Source organism: Opisthocomus hoazin, chromosome 10, assembly GCF_030867145.1.
Source record: "Opisthocomus hoazin isolate bOpiHoa1 chromosome 10, bOpiHoa1.hap1, whole genome shotgun sequence".
Taxonomy (NCBI): domain Eukaryota; kingdom Metazoa; phylum Chordata; class Aves; order Opisthocomiformes; family Opisthocomidae; genus Opisthocomus; species Opisthocomus hoazin.
Genome location: NC_134423.1, coordinates 18,857,358 through 18,877,237, shown reverse-complemented (window position 1 = coordinate 18,877,237; position 19,880 = coordinate 18,857,358). Strand labels below are relative to the sequence as shown.

The 19,880-nt window shown below is 39.3% G+C and overlaps 1 protein-coding gene across 3 annotated transcripts in view; it reads right to left on the bottom strand.

Annotated features, from left to right (window-relative positions):
* Window positions 1-4,695: 4,695 nt before the first annotated feature.
* ATOSA (atos homolog A) overlaps window positions 4,696-19,880 on the bottom strand; it is a 49,973-nt gene continuing 34,788 nt past the window's right edge. For all 3 annotated transcript variants that reach the window (XM_075432283.1, XM_075432284.1, XM_075432285.1), the window contains 7 exons: window positions 19,641-19,757; window positions 18,620-18,699; window positions 17,719-17,827; window positions 16,692-16,850; window positions 14,816-14,884; window positions 13,867-14,066; window positions 4,696-8,410 (listed from right to left, as the gene is read on the bottom strand). In XM_075432283.1, coding sequence (XP_075288398.1) covers window positions 8,257-8,410; window positions 13,867-14,066; window positions 14,816-14,884; window positions 16,692-16,850; window positions 17,719-17,827; window positions 18,620-18,699; window positions 19,641-19,757 — 888 coding nt within the window. In that variant the 3' untranslated portion in view covers window positions 4,696-8,256. The remainder of the gene's footprint in view (window positions 8,411-13,866; window positions 14,067-14,815; window positions 14,885-16,691; window positions 16,851-17,718; window positions 17,828-18,619; window positions 18,700-19,640; window positions 19,758-19,880) is intronic.

Here is a 19,880-nt window from a genome sequence, read left to right as displayed (position 1 = left end):
GGCTGGTTTTTCACAGAATCACAGAATCACAGAATGGCAGGGGTTGGAAGAGACCTCTGGGGATCATCTAGTCCAACCCTCCTGCCGAAGCAGGGTCACCTACAGCAGGCTGCACAGGACCTTGTCCAGGTGGGTCTTGAATATCTCCAGAGAAGGAGAATCCACAACCTCCCTGGGCAGCCTGTTCCAGTGCTCCGTCACCCTCAGAGGGAAGAAGTTCTTCCTCATGTTCAGCTGGAACTTCCTCTGCTTCAGTTTGTGCCCGTTGCCCCTTGTCCTGTTGCTGGGCACCACTGAAAAGAATTTGGCCCCATCCTCCTGACACCCACCCTTGAGATATTTGTAAACATTTATTAGGTCCCCATTTTTTTCCTAATGATAGAAAAAGCAATCATAACAGTGGTGCTTCTAGCAAAACCAGGCAGAAATAGTCTGAAGGTGTAAAAACCAGAGTAACACATAGAAGAATAATCATAAAAAACATGAAGTTAATAGATTTTGAAAGGAAGCAGAACAACAAAGCAGTGACAGCAGACAAGAACGCAAATGTCTCAAGGTCACTCCTCAAGGTTGAGAGATTCCTTGCCGCAACAGATCCTCAGTAAGTGACTAATAGCTTGCTAAACTTTGAAGCTTCACTAAGATTATGTCTTAGATTGATTGTGCACATATAATCCTTTAGACATAAACTGTTGACTAATCTGAGACTAGGACTGGATCCAGCTGCACCTACCCCGAGCAGTTTAGAAAGCAAGGGGGTCCTCTCTGAGCCTCATGACTCAACGGGTCTCCCTGACGCATCTGACTTACCCTGTTCTCTTCGCAGTCACTAATCCCGTGTACCTTGCCATCGCATCTTGTGAAACCTCTGTCGCATTTACTACCAAACTTTGTTAAGTGGCTGCTTTACACCAGTGACATTGCTGCTTCTCTTTTACGAGTGAAGTGCATCACTCCACCTGTGACAAACCTGCGTAGTGGGGAGGATGGCAAGCAGTGTCACAGGCTATTCACAGAAGCACTGAGTGAATCTGAGTCCCAGCTTCTCAGAAGAATGGGCTCGAGACAATTGGCGTACTGGGGAAGCGGCTGAAGGTGACTTAGGGAGGAATGCATTAACACTTGGCACTCCCAGAGCCTCGCCCTGAGTCTGACTGAAGCATTCCAGAGACAGTGAAAGGAAGGAGCATATTTCAACTCCTTCGTGCCAGTCCCCAGAAAGGGTGGCAACCCTTTCCTTCCCCTTAGGGAGGAATTGAAGGGCATGAAGAGCCCTCAAGATGTGAAACAGCCAAGGTGTGGATGATATTCTGATTGGAAGACCTTCCCCTGAGAAGGTGGGGGAAGTGGCAGCAGCAGTATGGCAAGCACTAGATAAAGCAGAAATTGAGAATCCACCTGGAAAATCTCAGGAACCAAGTAAAGAAGTAAAATTTTTACGTATTTGGTGGATAGCAGGCAGTGCAGTGTTTCCTCCAGACACTTTCAGAAAAATCAAAGAGCTGCAAATGCCTCAGTCAAGGAAGGAATTACAACAGCTCATGAGAACTTCAGGATGTTGAAGGAAGTATGTACCTGGATTTTCTATCATTTCCCATCCATTATACTCAGTCCTGTGGAAAGGTGAATCCTGGCAGTGGAAATTATAACATAGAGAGGCAGTCAAAACTCTAACTGAAGAATTAAAAACATATCACTTACTGGGACCAGTAAACCCCCGCGGCCCTATTATAGCTGAATGGGGTTTTGACAAACACGCTGCTTACTGTAACCTGTTCCAAACTGGCCCCGTGGGCCAAAAAGAACTTTATTGTTCAGCTCAACTGCATTTAATGAAATAGACAAATGATACTCTGAATGGGAAAAGAGACTTTTATCTTTAGTCTGAGCAGTTAAACAAATTGAGAAAAATACATCAGGGCCAACCTATGCAAACCAGAGAACCATTTAATTTACTAGAAGCAATCCTAAAGGGGACTGCTCCCCCAGAAGGAGTTGCACAAAAACCCGCCATCAGAAAATGGGATGCCTACCTAACAGGAGTTGCAAAAAACATGCAGTTAACTGAAGGACACACTAAGGTTTCCAAATTGCAGATGCCCATAAACACAGACCCTTTAGCATTACAACAGCCTTTTAAGCCGTCACCCATTCTGGATGCCCTGCCCCTCACTGAGGGCACACCAACAGAAAACATTGGGTTTATGGATGCCTCGGCAAAAAGGGTAAATGGTAAATGGCAACATAAGGCCATTGCATTAGATGTTACCACCAGCAAATAAGTAATAAGGGAATGTGAAGGCAGTGCGCAAGAGCAGTTGTTCTGGCAGCACAGAATGGAGCAAAAATCATATATGTAGACTCTTATGCTGTGCTCCTCTGTCAATGGGAAACCTTGAATTGGGAAGTAAATAGATCCCCAGTCTGGAGAAACAAAGGTTGGCAATTATTACTAGATATAGCCAGGAAAACACCTCTCAGGATGAGATGGGTAAAAGCTCATGCTAAGGATAATCAACTAGCACAATGTGGAATCAAAAGGTATATAAGCTACCTAAAATTAGGAAAATCACCTTAAATCCCGAGTGGTATCGATTGGGAGACTGGTTGCATCAAAACCTAGGCCACACAGGTGAAGCAGCACTTTGCTGCACAGAGTAAAGGCTGGCCTATAAACACAAAAACTTGTGAAACTATTCTTACGGAACGTTCCCAGTGTAGACTGAAATTACAAGCAGATCATCCTGCTAAAGCACCAACTCTACATATCAACGAAGGGAAAACTTTATAGTCCGCATGGCAAATTGATTATATCGGACCATTTAAATCCTCTGCGGGATATCGATACATCCTCACAGGAGTGGAAGTAGTCTCCAGCTTGCTTACGGTGTACAAGTGCCAGAAGGCCGATGAGTGAAATACAGTATGAAGGCTATGGTTTTGGTCCTCAAGTCTACCTACTGACCTTGCCCAAACTGACAATGGCTCGCATTTTTCATTTAAGGAACTACAAGATTGGGCAAAACAAGAGGGAATTAAACGGGTATTCCACACTCCATACTACCCTCAATCAAATGGGATGGTAGAAAAAACTAATGGCTTATTGAAAAGGAATCTCAAACCACAGGAGGCTCAATGGGATACGTGACTTCCCAAAGTACTCCATCAGTTAAATAATCCATATGAGCCTACTGGAAGCCCTGTAAACTGAGCATTCTTTGTAAAAACCGAGCTTAGTGCTCCATCTACTGGGAAAAGAGAATATCAGACAATGTTACAGCCCGGACAGTCTGTGGTGGTCAATCTATCATCCATCGGTACTGTGCTGATTGCCTTAACTGAACCTCATGGCCCACTTGCCTGGGAAGCCACCACTAGCAGTGGTACAAAACACAGAACTACTGCACAATGGATTTTTCCTTCCCTTTAACAGGGTAGCCTGTTTGGATTCTCCCCACCTAAACAAGTGACTATTTTCTATTACAGCACCCCACAGGATGGCAAAATATGTTCACGTTCACATTACTATTCCAAACCCTAACAATGCTGCTTCTCCTAAGCTGTGGTCAAAGAATCCTAGAGTGGCCAGGGCCTCACACTCGTGCTGGGTATACTAGGAATATGGGAATACACTCTAGTAAGGGAGATTTAAATATTTCCACCGCGGCTGTGCACGAACTGAAGTACACTTAGAAAACTAATGGAGCTGGGGTGAAGATAAAGCTGATGATAAAGTTCCCCGGCTTTAGGGAACGGCAGGAAGAAAAAGTAAAATAGGATGCCAGATGTTTAATGGGTCTACCCATAAGAAAGCATCTCAGATTTCCATGTACAACATTACAACAAACCCAATAGCAAAAGACACAAAACTTTGCACCTCTGAATGGACTGTTGATTCAATTTTACCTTACTACAACCTGTTTTTGTAATCTGCCTCTGGGCTCACCATAGCATGGGACTATCATTTAAATTTAAAATAGACATTACTGAAACTAGTACATCTGCCTTGATTGTAAAGGATAAGAAAACTCTGTCCCCACAAATTTCTGAAATTGGACTTATGTGATCAAAAATGTAGGCAAACGAGTGTTATCTAACCCATCATGGTCCCTTAAACGAGTAGCACTATTGATGCAAATTAATATCTCTGCAATCAAACAGACCTTCACCATTCCTCAGTACATCCTATGCAGGACGGTTAGCACGGTTAACATGGGCAAACTCCCACTTCTCCAAAGCAAACAAGGAGAGAAGTGACTGGTGTCATAGGGACAGGATCAGGAGTTTTAAATATAACAGATGCCAAAGTACTCATAAATAAACTGAGCACAACAACAAGTAATTTAAACAAATTATAACACCCACCGGGGTCTTCTCTATTTGCACTGCAAACTGACCAATCGCTTTTATCTGATATATTGCCTCAGTGGGAAAGAATTAAAGAAAGGGGCCACCAACTGATTGTGGATACTCTTGGTGCAGCCCAAAATAATGTTACTCTAGCTCTTATTTGTATCCAAGCTCAACTGTGGACGCAATCTATGGTAGCGGCAATTGTAAGAAAAAGTGAAGAAGGCGCCTTACCCACTGATATTTGAAAGGTAATTTGGGATACTGCATCTAAATTTGAAAAAGCATGCCAGTCCTGGTAGTATTTAGTCATTTTTACTTATGATCCCATCAACAATAAGGCCACAGCTTTTTGTCTTAAGAATACACAGTGCTTTGGTAGACACCATATACCCAATCATTTTGCTAGGATGAAATCATGATGGAGCTGTACTCTATCCATTAGAACACAGAGTATGGGCCCAACAAAAATGGAAACAAATAGCAAACTGTTGATGGTAATGCATGCACTGTATGGCAACAACAAGGATTTATTTGTGGGAGTAACACCATCAAAGCCCAAGACATTTGTCTTAACGCTGAACAAAATGTTTGTTATTTTGAAATACCTCCCAATGAAATCCCTGAAACTGTACTTATAGATATTGCAAAAGGGTGTGTTTGTATGAGGACACTTTGTGATTTATATTCGTAGATAGTTACTGTAGACATACGCAATCACTCAAATAATACTTGTGATTGTAACTTTACTAAAATGATTGGATGCGACTTTAATTATTCAGCTCCTGTTATTTATTATCAATTGTTAAAATCTAGTTATACATTGAGTCAAGATTTATTGCCTACCCCCATCGGAATGAATCTTACATTGGTGAAGAAACTACTGCGTCAACTGCTAGAACGCATCCGAAACAATGGACACGAAACTAGAGTTTTTCACCGTTCATCATGATACAGAAGAGATACACCATGTCTTGGAAAGAGTGAAGAAGGATGGAGAACACCATTGGTGGGAGACTCTTCTTGGAAAGTCACCAACAGCAATGGGAGTTTTTAATTTCATGCTTCACCTAGTAGTGATTTTCCTAACTAATATGTCTATTGCTTATAATTATATTGTACATAAAGGTTTGGTACATGATAAAACAAATAACCCAACTCCAACCACCCCAAACATACAAGCTAATACGCAGCAAATAACAATACTTCACTATCTACTTACCGTGGACCTGTGAGTGCTTAAGTTATCAATATACTGTTTCTGGCAAGAGGCGACCATACCGCCACTCTGTGAGAATACGATGAATTACTATAATCACGGGGTGGTTTACGCAGTAAATAATGAACTGTACCTTGCCATCAAGTCTTGTTAAACCACTGTTGCATTTACTATCAAACTTTGTTAAATCGCTGCTTTGTATCAGTAAATGTATTGCTGCTACTCTCCCATGAGTGAAGCGCATCGCTCCATCCGCAACATTACAAAAAGCTTTCTCGTGATAAGTATAGTTTAACACTGGAAGAGATTACTTGGAGCCTCCATCACTGGAGGCCCTCATAAACCACCCCAAAACATTTGTCAAAAATAATTCTGTACGGTTAAGCCTATTGAGAAGTAAAGAGAAGCAAATGACCTCTTCAAAATTAGTCTCGTCTCATTTCTTAACCTATGCATGGAAGTTGATGTGGAATTCAGTTCATATTTTATGAACAGTCAGCATTTCTCCAGGTGTGTCCCTAATGGAAAGTGTTAACTCAGATCAAGCTGTAAATGATTTAACTAAGTCATTCTCCAAAGCTGTGCATGGATAATCTAAGGTCACTTTCATCCTGAACCCAGACAGGGACTAAGTGTAGTTTGACTATTTAAGTCACTACAAATTTATTTCCTAGACATGATTTGTAGTGACCACATACTCAAAATCCCCACCTCTCTGCTGTTCAGAACAAACTAGCGTATTACTCTACAGGGTGAAAAGGATGGCTTGCAAATGTCGTTTAAAGTTATCAAGATACAGACATACAAACATTCCATACTGTCAGTGCAAAATAAAAGGTTAGTCTACTACAGGTGCAGTGTGACTGTTCATTAAAGGTGTGTCCTCTTCTCATCAAGTATGCAAGCAGGTGTGCACCATGACACAAGTGCGTACTTTGAGGATAGATGCTGTTTGCTTATGACTCAACAGTAGTTACAAAGAAACCAGGTCACATTCTCATTAGACTAGTCTAATTCTGTACACAGTACAACTGCAGTTGTATTGGACTCTTCTGCTACCACAAGAAAACTTCTCTCAGTTTTACAGGGCACACAAATGACTAGAAACTGCAAACAATCTCTTCCTGTACAGTTTTTTCCCCAAGTGTCTATAAAATAAATGCTAGCTAGCCTTTGAAAGCCTAGTGTAACAGAGGGGAGAATACTGCTGAAGTGGGGAATGGACCGAGTAATATCTGAGCTTCGGTCTTCTGCAGCAACAGTCATTTGAATATGCAAGACAGTTGATTGGTATCATCTGGAAAGTCTGGTCTCCCTTACTTTCCCTGGCAGAATTCCTGGAGATCTCACTGACTCCTCACAGCTAAGGGCAGTGCTGAGTATACAAGATGCACGTTCATTCTTTCTCCAGAGTCTTCATCAGATAAGCAAGTTATACTCCCAAATATGAAGGTCACCTTTCATATTACTGACATTCTGAAAACCTACAGCGATGTAAAGAACAACATATAAACCAAGGTAAGACAGCTGAGAAACTCCAAGACCATTGGCAAACATTGTAAAATTTGAATTTCGTTATTAAATATATACCTCAAATATAATCAAATGCTTCTAACTTTATTTCTCTCCGTTACACAGTTTAACAGTTAGCATAAACTGACTGTGTTTTGCTTTAGGAATACACATACATATTGGAAAATATTTATATGCCCAATGCAGCATTTCTAGTAAAACTTCCTACGGCCACCTAGTGGCCTAAATGGAACTGACCTATTAAAAATACTTCGGATTACATGAAGATCCTCCTTATCTAAAAATAAAACAAAAAGTACAAGTTTCATAGCTTTTGCATATATTTAAGATATAAATACTAATTTGTTTGCACAGTACATCCTTTAACACAATATGAGAAATCAAATGGGGGAGGGCAGGAATTTTGTGTGAGAAAAAATAATAACAGAAAGCAAAATTAAAGTGGCCTTTAACGAAAGAAAGAAATTGAGGGAGCAAAATATGAATCAAACCAACGATCTGAATGCATGAATAGGTAAATAAACAATGGGCACTATGGTCGCAAATGTTATTAAATCTGTATGTGAGGAAAAAAAGGAAAAGGGTACCACTAGAAATAAAAAAAAAAGAGAAGAAAGCTAAATGCTTGCATAGTATGAAATGTTATGGAAATTCACCTGTTGTCCCCATTTCAATAACTTAAATGAATATCACTTAAAACATCACACAGATTAAAGACATCTGTATATATTTCAGATTTCAATATTAATGCCAAAAATACATAGTATGATTTTACATAGGATTTATGCTACATTAGAACACTAAAGACAAACATCACTTAAGTATTAAATGAAACATTAAATATTAAATAACTGAAAAATAAAATAAAAAGTGTAAACACTAAACTAACTTGGGAATTTGCTATTGCAACACATCCAATGAAGTGGTTTTAAACAGTACAAAAAGATTAAAGTATGCTTCCAGTCTACTTGGAATACACAAAGCTCATTCCAGAAACCTTTTAAAAACTGGTCCATGATCACACAAGAACCTTCTCTCTATTGAGCGCCGTTTTCATTCCTTTACAGACTTCACTTGATACTGTCATCTCTACCGATCTTCTCTCGTAAGGAGTAATCAACGGTAAAACAAATACTTTAGTCTGCCATTGTTTGCTAGCATCTTGGTGAAAACTGAGGATTTGTTGGAGATTCAGTGTAAGATTTGAGTTCATATGCAGCGCCACTATCAACTTCCATGGATTTCCGAGAGAATAGGAGCCTTACATCTCTGTGGAGGTAGATCTTTCCAGATTTAGAACTCTGGAACCTGAAAAGATACAAATATCCGTATTATCTAAACCAGAAGATTAATCTTTAAATATTATTGAATTAAATGTGTTCCTTCAAAAAATTAAAGCCAAAAAACATTTGAACATACAAAATTAGTCAATTTAAATGAAAGAAGCAAGAATAACCTAACATTTTCAATCTACTTTGTTTCCTTCGGCATTTAAAGGTTCTGTTCCCAATCACCACTGTGGTGCACAGCTTTGAGAGTGGCATGGAACATCTGAAGGTCACACTGCAATTCAGCACAAAGCTTAAAGTTCTCAGCAATCTAGAAAGGCAAAAAGTGCTCTTCATCGAGCACTCCTGAAAACGCCCAAAGGGTGGCCGAAGCACACACAAAAGGCAAGGTTCAAACATCAACAAAGGCATATATACAAATCAAATATATATTTCAGTGCTAGCTATCATACAGACAGATTTCATTGCTCTCTACATGAACGTACCAGCAACAAGTTTACTACTGCTTTATACCACATGCCAAATTTAAGTCCCACTCCAGAAGCAGTAGGTATGGGGATCTTTGCAGGCAGACAGAAGAAAGTTTTTCACACAGAATACGGAGCTATTCCAGAGAGACTACGGTTCGCTGGCCCAATCACCAAAGCAAACAGTGGCGAGGTCCTGGGCCCATTTATCCTTTATGCTGCAGCCACCAAACAGCCTAATTCAGGTCCTCCAAACCTGCCAGGAATGTGCCAGTTCCACTTTCCCTGAGATTTAACAACTATAGACAGAGAGACGAGATCGGCATTTCAGAGAACTGTATTCTATAGTCTTCATCTGGCAGCACTTCTTAATTTTGTTCCCCTGACCAGGAAAGGCAGGAGAGCCTAAAGAGCATTTCTTCTGGCAACTGAACTTAACGTCACTACCGCTGTGCCATGGTAAGGGAGAAAAGCTATTGCTACTGTAACAGAAACAGAAAAGCTATTGTAATGACAAAATGATACTATTACAAAAGCCGAGAGAGGAGCGCACACTGTATTATCACATATATTACAATTTGCACAGATTTTTAATAAGCATTTACTCAATGACCCTACTGAGGCAAAAGTAGTATCTCTAGAATAAACCTAACCATAATCAGACTGAAATTCTGCAAGGTAGGAGAAAGACAACTACAGAAGATCTGTCAAGGTTTCGTTGTCTGGGGCAGGCAGGTTGTAGCAATGGATTCCGCACCACCGTTCTGTTCAGATGAGCGATGCAGAATAGCCTGCAGTCACCCCCCCAGCCAGACAAAGGAAAATTCTGCTCTCCCAGATACAGCTGTCAAGGGCATTAACTGTGGCGGGATCCAGCAGAATGCTCCTACTGGCTCCTACAGAGCTGCCATTCATCACTATTTATTTGCTCAGCGCTGTCAATGTGAAAGCCCTTCACCTGGTAGGCAAAGCGGAGAAGATTCTAACTTAAGAGAAGATACGGGAGGAGAGCACAAGAAGGGTGAGTGAAAGAGGCAAGGGGCAAACTGAACAGCACAAACATTTAATTCAGCATGTAGCTTGTCAGACATTTTGGAATGAAAAATTTTATTGAAAGATCTTTTGCAGCAAAAGTATGATTGAAATAAATTCATACAGAATAGATGGATCTAGTTATCCAAGCACCACCATAAAGTAGAGCTCAATTCTCATTTTACAGATGGATCTATCAGAAAATAATTGGCTAGGTCTATTTTTATACTTCTCAAGCTTACTATTTTCTAATAGTGAGAATCCTGCAAGAATCCCTTTGCCTGGTAAATAAGGCTTCCCTGGAACGTGGCTTTTCTGAGCACAACATTTCACAAAGATTGAAGAAGGATGAGTGGGGGACAGCAACAGAGCTCAGGGGATTCTTCTCATCTCTGCTTCCGTCACCTAATTCACCCGATTTTTTTCTCTGAGAAATGTTTATCCTAGTAATTGGGATTTAGAAATGTTGCTTTTCATACATGCAAGTACACTGTAATAATCGAGATAACCATCACATACACCCTGTACATACGGCCACTGGAGTGGCCAGCATGGGACTGGCTCCAGAGCTGTGACAGCTCCAGCAGGTTTGTGTAAAGGAATCAAGAATAACACAGAGGTCTCTGACAGATGGTGTCCCAGGAACAGTATCAATAGACAAATACAGGAAGGTTTAAACACACAAATATCAGATGAGCTAGGATCTGGCAGAGGAAACAAAGTGATAAACATTACTGAAGAAATCACAAATACAAGCACAAAACCCCTATATATATATATTTATAGGCCAACAAAATTCACAGAGTAAGCCACAAAAACAGGATACAGCAGGATGGTCACACAAACATATGTAGCAAGACATGTTTTGCAACTGGAAAAGACTACAAAACACAATCTATAAAATCTGTAAGTAAAATCATTAGGACAAGGATACAAATTTCTAGATCACGAAAAATACTGAGAGATCAGAAAGATCAAAAGCAACTAGTAAATCAGTAATAGCAGGTATCTTCAGCTTCCACCAATAAATGTATCATACGCCACATTAGGAAAATATTTTTTAAAAAAAGTTTCTCAACACCTTGAGGAATCACTACTTTTAACAACCAGTTTCGAGCTTACCCTCCACCTAGCCTTCAGTAACAACCCCTGTTTAGCTGTTCAGTAACAATTATGCTCCGTGCAATTAATAAAGGCCGTACCTCAAGTAACTAAAGCTGTTGACGAAGCTTTAAAAATTTGAAAAATGCTGAGCTGTGGGCAGGTTAACTGTTTAATTGCCTTTTATAGGGGTGCCAGAATGTGACCTTGAAATCAACGGATGGGCATCACCCTTGCAACTCTGGGCAGAAATGCGGCGTGAGCAGAGCTGGACTTGCAGCTCATGTGCTCATGTAGATTTAATTATAACACAAAAATCATTGCTTCACATGCAACAAAAAAGTTTATCCCCAAAGCATCTTCAAGAAACAACTTAAACTGCAGGTGCAAGTCTTCATTTTCTTACAGTGAATAAAGCTCTGCTGTCCATGGAAGCTACATTTTACATCTATAGCTGCGGGTACAAATACAGCCTAATGGCATACTGAACAGTATTGCAAACGTACAAAACCGCATGCAGAAGCTGCATGCACAATAAACCTGACACCTTAAAAGAGTGTTGCAGAAAATCTGGCCACCAATGTTAAGTTCCAGACCTACGCAAGCATTTTTGCTGAATTACCACTTGAAAAGCAGCTTTCATAATGCGAGTGCTGACAACTGTGATTAAGGCCTTGCAAGCAGATGTGACCACAATGCAGCTTACCGGTGGTGACTTCATTTGGGTTTTTGAGCAAAAGTTCAACATGTAAGTTTAAGAGGCTTGTGTTCAACAACTGCTGCAACCTAAACTGAAAGGCTGTTCTAAGCCAACTTCAGTAACAAGAAAAAAAATCTTAACAGTTTAAGTTTTTTAGGTTTGTATACAAGTTCGTAGCAAAATGGGTTTCAGGAAACATTGCTGCTTTTAAAAATGAAGTTTTAAAACCAACTTACATATGAATTAATATACTACTAAAACTTTTAAAGCTCTAATTAAAATACATCTTTAGTAAAGAAGGCTACTAGATTGACAAATGAGTCTTTTGTAAAATCCGAGGTACTCTGTGTAATAAATCACAAAACAGATCAACATAAACTACTGTAACATTTTAAGTTTTGCAGTTCTTCCATTATGAGAAAGAATCCACTGTTTGGGTTCATCTCCGAAGTACAAAACTTCTGGCATGCTCTGCAGGTATTCACTTTCCAAAGTAAGCAGCTAAGCATCCTAATTATCAGACAGTTTGTTTTTTCCAGCCAGAAATGCATGCGTTTCCAATTACACATTATAAATCCATGAGTCGATCCCTACCAGAGGTCTGAAAGCTGAGCTAAATTGAACAGGCATTTCAAAACTAGAAACATCAGAACTGCTATATTTCTGTCTCTCAGCAGGTATCACAAATAGGAAGCTCATGAAGAAGACTTCTAGCTATAAAAGATGACAGAGAAGAAAGCAGGTTTGCCTTCAAATAGAAGTAATTATTTGGTCTGTCTACAACAAATTGACCAACTACATGAAAGTGGAAACTGAAAGGGGACACAAGTCTACTACTCCTCACGCCTGTACGCCAGACCTGGTTGGCCACAGACTTGTGCCCACCTCTGCAGCTGATGCCTGTCCCCAGTTCCTCTGCATCAGGCAGACCAACATTACAAGCGAACAGAGCCTTTTGTCTGGGCTACACACTCTTTTCAGAATTTACCCCAGAAGAAAATTTTTAGAAGGTGGTAAAGTTAGACATGGCAAGTTAGTGTAGACATGGCAAGTTAGTGTGGCTTGAAAGGATGAATTTCAATCCAGGCTAAAATCCAGTATGAAAACACAGTTCAACAGCCTCATCGTGATGCTATTTTCACACTCCAGTAAACCAACACACATTTTTTTATGACTGTCAGCTTTCATTTAACAGGAAAACTTGGCCTGGAATCACTGCCCTAGACAAAGTTGTGTTTCACAAGTCTGCTGGGTAGAAATCAATGCTACTAAATAGGGAAAATAATACATACCAGAAGTAATTCTACAACAAAGTTAAAGAGGAAAGTGTAAGAGATTTGATTTTGTTCTGCTTTCTCGCTTTGGAATGTCAACTGCCATTGGGTTTCCAAGTGCTGCAATGAAAGCACTGGGTCTGCACATATGTGTTTTTTTTTACTACAATAATGCAGGCAAAAGTGTGCAAACTGCAGAAGGACAGCGTATATCCATCATTCCTCCCTTGTTTTGAACTGCAGTCTCCAGAACATCCCAAAACCAGAAGCACAATATCTGCTTTCAGGCAGTGTTTTATAAATGGTTTAAGGAAGATTGTGTGAATATTTTATAAAGTGAAAGGCATTATCAGCAGTATTGCATCATGAAACAGGTATTTACATTTTTACCACTAGACACTGTATTTTTGGGAGTAAAACAGATGCTTTTCATGTTACAAGCTATTGTGGTGAAGAGACATTATGGAGGACACTGGGCTTCTTCTCTACATTGATCCTTAGTTTTGGCTTTTGCCTATGTAACATCCACACTCATCATTTCCTGTAACCTCAAAAAAAGTACATTGATCCAACCAGAACTAAATCTCTCTTGCTAAGAATTAAGCTTCATGCTTAAACACTTCAATGCCAAGAAAAAGCTTTATGTTTTATCTTTGTTTCTCTCAAGCAGAATCCAAATTATTTATTAGCTCTTCCTTCTCTACTGTCTAGCTTCAAGACCAAGTTAAAAGCATTCTTTTTTTAAAATAAGTCTGTATTCAGAAAGGCTGGCTGGGAAAGAAATAATGAGATAAATTTTGGCAGGCATTTGCTTTTTGTGGTTTTATTTGCTTGTTTTTAGTTTGGTTTTTTTTGTTGTGGTGGTTTGGGTTTTCTTTTTTTTAAACTCTGAGGAGCTTACCTCAGATGTATGAGGTAGCGTAGTAGCCTTTCTTCAGTCTGTTGACTATTTTCTTTATTGACAGTTCTTTTGATTTCTCGTCTCACAGGAACAGAAAAAGTTCTTTGCCGTAGGAATGTTTGATGATTAGCTGGCATTTCTCTCAAGTCATAGATCACCACAAACATCTTCACCACAGTTTTGTTAGGGTTAAATAAGGTCTGAAAAGACAAATAGTTCAATACAATACTCTTTAGAGATGACAAACTAAAAAAAAAAAAAAACACAACCCAACCAAAACCAAACTCCACCTGCCAAAATCGTCACCATCCTCTGTGCACTTTGTTCCGGTGACACACAGAAATGTTTCTGTAAAAACATCCTGCAGTTTTTCATCCCCATTTCTGTTTATTTTTCCAGTCAGTTTTTTGTTTACATTGTTTTCCAGACACAATATGCTCACAGGAAGCACAGTGGTGGGCTCTGCTGTTAAAGCGGATATTACCAGTGTGTTATCCTGGACTGGGTTCTTAAAAGAGAGAGTCAAATTATTGGTTCTAAGCAATGACTGTGATTTACTTTCTGATTTTATTACAAAAAACAGGTGGTATTAAAATGTTACAAAATTTTGATAAAACCAAGTATTTAATCTCAATCCCTTTCACACGATTTCAGAATTTGGACTGTGGCCTAATTACTTCTCCATTACTTCTTCAAAGCCACGATGTCCCCAATTATTCTGAATCTTCAGTAACTGATTTTAAGTCTCTTCACAGCACAGATGGGTTCAACGGTTGGGAGTCTTTTCTGTCCCACAAATTGCACACAGATTTCTACTTTGAATAACTACAGTACCTACAGAGATGCACATTTCCACTGCTAGCTTCAAGCTCATCTCCAATAACCTCATCTCCTCTGCATGACTCTCTTGATCACAGGTTTCAAGCACCTGTATCTGCCGAGTACGTACCACTTGTATTGTTCCTGAAGGCGGTACCCGATAACCCCTTTTACCAAGGGACTCTAAAGTAATTACACCCTAGAAAAAACAAGACACATGTTTAGTTCACAGGGAGAGATATAAAAAAATCAAAATGTTCTATTCATGTAATTGTATTTATTTGAAAAACAACCAGTAACGTACTAAAACTGAAGACAGAAGAGGCAATGCATTTAAGATGCAGTTAAAAATCAACAGTAGGGGCAGATTATTAAAAGCTGTGCAATAAAGGTACATCCTCCTCTTGAAACAAGTTCCAAGTTTCCACATCTTCAAACTCACAGCCAGGGAGCTATGGCAAAATAGAGCTTTCTTCTCAAAACAGCTTGTAAGTTAAATTGGAAGATTTGTCTCCTTCTTTCCATTTTTGTATCACCTACAATCGCACCAATAACACTCCAAACCTCACAGAACTAATTTCTGCTTTTCAAAGGCAGCAGATGCACTTAATCTCCCATTCTAATCCAAACTTTAGTGAGGATGGCATCTGCTCATGTACCTACAGAGCATCCGGGTGTCCCACGGTGCTGCGACCCTCAGGGCACTGCTCTACAGCACACATTTCGTTAACCTGCAGCGCACAGCTGGTTTATCCCACTGCACTTTACAAAAAATACCCCAAACAAACAAAAAAAAACAAACCCCAGAGCAGACAAACTAGCTATACACACAGAAACAATGTTTCTGATGATGGAGACACTATACAAACGTTGTATTAATCCTGGGAAACTCAGCCATAGGGTCATGTTTAGAGCATATGGAAAAGCCTGAAACAACGAAACCCAGCTAGGAAAAGAACCAGTGCTACTTTAACCATTTGAGGAACATCAGAATCCCTTCACCTCCTGGAAAATGACGTGAAATAATCTAGAAAGATGAAAGCAAAACAATAGATACTTCTTCACAATGGTTAAGAGGCAGCATATACAAGTTTAAACTCTATTACTCAAACTTAACTTGCAAAGCCATTTCATTTTGTGAATGCTTTTAAAAACAGAAGGTCAGAAATATGGTAAGAGCTATGAATTTAAGATCTAAAAATTGGGATAATCAGATGTTCAATACTTTACTTACATGTTTAAACAGGCTATTTACCATATTTTAGACAGACACACACATACGAAAACCTCTAAAAACTAGATCTGTCACCTAGGAAACACTGAGGTTCCTTAACAGGCGTTTACAATAAACCTAGCCAACTGATTCAATGCTAGCATACAAGATATCTTTTGCTTTCTACAATGAAGCACTTTTAGACATCCAAAAACCATGCTGTCATTGTAGAAAGGTAGCATACAGATACCAAGAACACAACTAGCGTGTCAGTGTGAACATCAGCAAACCATGCAGCTTCTGAGAGTGTCGCATGTCACTAGCACAGACAGTATTTGCTTTAAAAGAAAGGGTTGAATAACTTCTGAGTCTAAAGTCTCCACCAGCATTTGTACCCTGGCCTGCGCCTAAGCCACTTGCTGGCAGAGCAGTTAGCTGCCCAGGGCAGCTGCTTGTTGAGACGACAAAATGTATCCCACTGAGTCCAGCTATTGCCTCACTGCCTATTCTAAATTAGATAAAGAGATGGTGGGGGTTGATCACTCTCGTGTGGAGGGAGGCATATATGTTCAATATCCCAAAATAAAAGCAGTTGGATGGTGGGGCAGAGCAATGGGAGGAAAAGCACTAGTTAGGGAAAGGAAGAAGGGACAGGAGAAGTCCATCAAAAGCAGGTGAAAAATAACCCAGGTCCCTGCAAATCCTCACTTCCTGAACGCTCTACTCACCGAGCTCTTGTTCTTCCTCTCCACCTATGAGAATTTATTTAAAATAAATCCAACCGCACACTTACCATGTAAGGAGAGGGTGCATTATCGTCTGAAACGCTGTAGAACGACACTTCAACAGGCAGAGTCATATGTGTGGGACAGAAGACTCCACTTGCTCCCACTTCCGCTGTGAAACCCTCCACAACGCCGAGCGGGTCTAAGCGAAAATTCAGGACAGATTCCTGAAAAACAAAACACATACAGCTTAGGTTGGGAACGCCTCAAATAAAATACAGCAAAACTAAGTTGCTAAAAAGGAAACAAGTTTCTACAAGAACTTGCACCTTTTGTAAGGCGACCTGCCAAAAATCAACACTGAGGCAAAAATTACGATGAACAGCAGAACACTCAGCAAGATGACGGCGATTTAAGAGAACGCATCATCCAAATCCAGTCTTCATCTACTGAAACTGGTGCAAAAGCCCACAGAGTATTTTATTGCAGCAGGATCTATGCAAGATTTTCCTTGACATATACTACCTAAAAAAAAAAACCCCAAACCTGGAATCTGCAACTTTCCTAAACATATTCACTCTGTATTTCACAAATATGGAGTACAATACAACCCGTTCACGCACTAGCTATATGTTGTTGATATTTGATAGGCCACGCAAAGTGAAAAGCTGGAGGCTACACTTCAAATACGTTCTGTATATTACACTGATTTAACAGAGCTTCTGTGACATATTCTGTAGACTTCAAGAGTGAAAAAGGTAAATCCTTTTTTCTAGGTGTATATATATTATCAACATGAACAACAGATTGTTAAATCTCATTTAAGTCAAGTTCTGTTGACTTAACAACCTCCTAACTTGACCATGGTAAGAAATAAAAGTTATAAGCAGCTCTCTGCATGTGAATCTCTGAGACAGATGATGTCTGGGGCATGAAATATGTGCCTTTACAGCTGGAAATTAAAACAAATTTTATTCAATTTAATTATGAACTTTTACATTGTAATCAGGCTGGAATTACTCACAGTAATCACTTTTAAAAGCAGTACAGAAGAATACTAAAAATACCACAAGAATTCCAGAGAATATGCAATACCTCAAAGTTTCCCAGAAGGCTAAGACTTGTTACTGGTGGAGCACTACAACTTAGAAATGATTTCCCACGGCTCTCTGGATCACTGTCTCTGTTTGTACATCGTTGTGGGCTATTAAAAAAAAGACAGAATAAATACGAAGGATAAACACATTTGCTTTTGTCTTCCAGGTATAAGCAGCTCTAGAAAGAATCTTTTACTTACTGTATTACAAAATGTTGTCCGAAAGAAGTAACAGTTCAACATTGCCTGTTAATACTTTGGCAAAACATTTTCTAGTTAACTGAAAAAATACTTCTACAAGTTTTACAGTACAAGAGAAAAAGACAATAAAAATTTAGGTTGTTCATTAACTTTATTAGCAGGAACTAAAGTATTGGATTATTTTCTCTTGTATGCTGATATTTTTGCTGCATATCCTGAAGTTTCCAACATCCATCCAACTACCATACTAAAAGCTGTTTATGTTGCTTGTATTAATGTATAGCAGGTCATGGTCAGTCCCTTTTAAAAGTAAAGTTCTCTGAACAAGTTAAGACGAAATGTTCAACCCGTTCAACACTAAGAACAAAACACAACACAAAAATAACATTGATTTGAAGAAGAATCAACACCTACTATCTTTTCTGTTTCAAGACTTCAGTGTATCTCACAGCATACCTACCCCTGCACGGGACAGAGCTTGTCTCAGTAGCAGCCCTCGTACTATGGTTATGTCCCAGGGCCATGCTAACCTGGAGATCCCTGCGGCCATTATGCTGCCAAGCCTTATTTCAAAATAAGGATTTTTTTGAAAGGCACACATTTTTTGTCCTTGCTAAGATGCTTTTTTGTTGCATACAGGTATGCATATACATTATATCTCCCCCAAAATTCTTAATGCTTCTGGTAAATAAAACACACCTTTTTGCAGACAGACATTTCAACTGCAGCAGCGATGAATCCAGATCAAAGCACCCAGACTGTGTTTTTCTTTGAGGAACCTCAAGAGGGAAAGGAGATGCTAATTTCAAAACTGTGCCTCTAGTAAGGACAATTTGCCAAGCAAGCAGAAGTTTGCCAAGAATTTTCATGACATTACAGTTACAAAACTATAAAAACAGAGCAGAGGAGAGTAATTCCTATACATACTAAAGTTTGTGAAGAAAATTCTAAAATTATTGATGACAAGACTGTAAATTCTGATTAACAGGAAGTACTTAAAGACTCATTCAAAAACCAGACCTCTCTTTGCAACCGTGCAGAACATAATAAACAGGCTGTAACAACTTCCATCCAAGTTTCCTGAAAATACGTCAGCCTTTACAAGCACTGAAGAATAAAACACACCATATGTGGATTACAGAACATCGCTACTTCAGTAGTTTTAACTGAGACTGCCTTTTTCTTCAAAACTCCCAACAACCTACCAAGAACTGTAACACTTCCCCAATGTCTTTGTCTTATCACAGCAGCTTTGTATCCCTTCAGTCATTCAATGACATCGTTGATTGCTGAAGAATATACAGTACAAACTGTTCACAGAAACAGAGCTTTGGAATAACAGGCAATCAAGTATTAATAACTCACACAAAAACTCTTAAATGACAAAATATGTTAGCTTACACCTAAAATACTGATCTTCAAAACACTTTCTTTTCTGCTCTAAAACAGCACCAAAGCATTTTTTGCCATAGAATTCTCTAATGTCACCTTCTGTTAATTTTGATAGGATCTCAACAACTACCCCTTTTTTTTTTCCAGAATTATTGTTCAACTTCATTTGAGTGTTAACTCTCAAATATCCACTTGCAAGAGTATTCACTCCGATAATGAATGTAAACTCACACACTTCACCTAGGTAAAATTTTTTACATTACACAGATATTAAAAGAACAAAATACTTTCTTTCTCATTTAAAGTTATAATTTCAACAGTAACTTACAGGACTTGAAAGCAGAGGTAATCCAGTTCTGGGATGAAAAGCCTTGGTTGAAGTTCCGTCCAAGGATCGAAAATTATGTTTCCACCATATATTTGCATGTTTTAGAGACGGTGCTTTCTGTCAGCAAAAAAATTTACTCAAGATATGAATGGGATATTCCAATGGCCTATCATGGTACTACTTTGCTTGCTGTAACAGAAAAGACTTCTGGACCAGGTGGATCTGCATCACACTAGCATA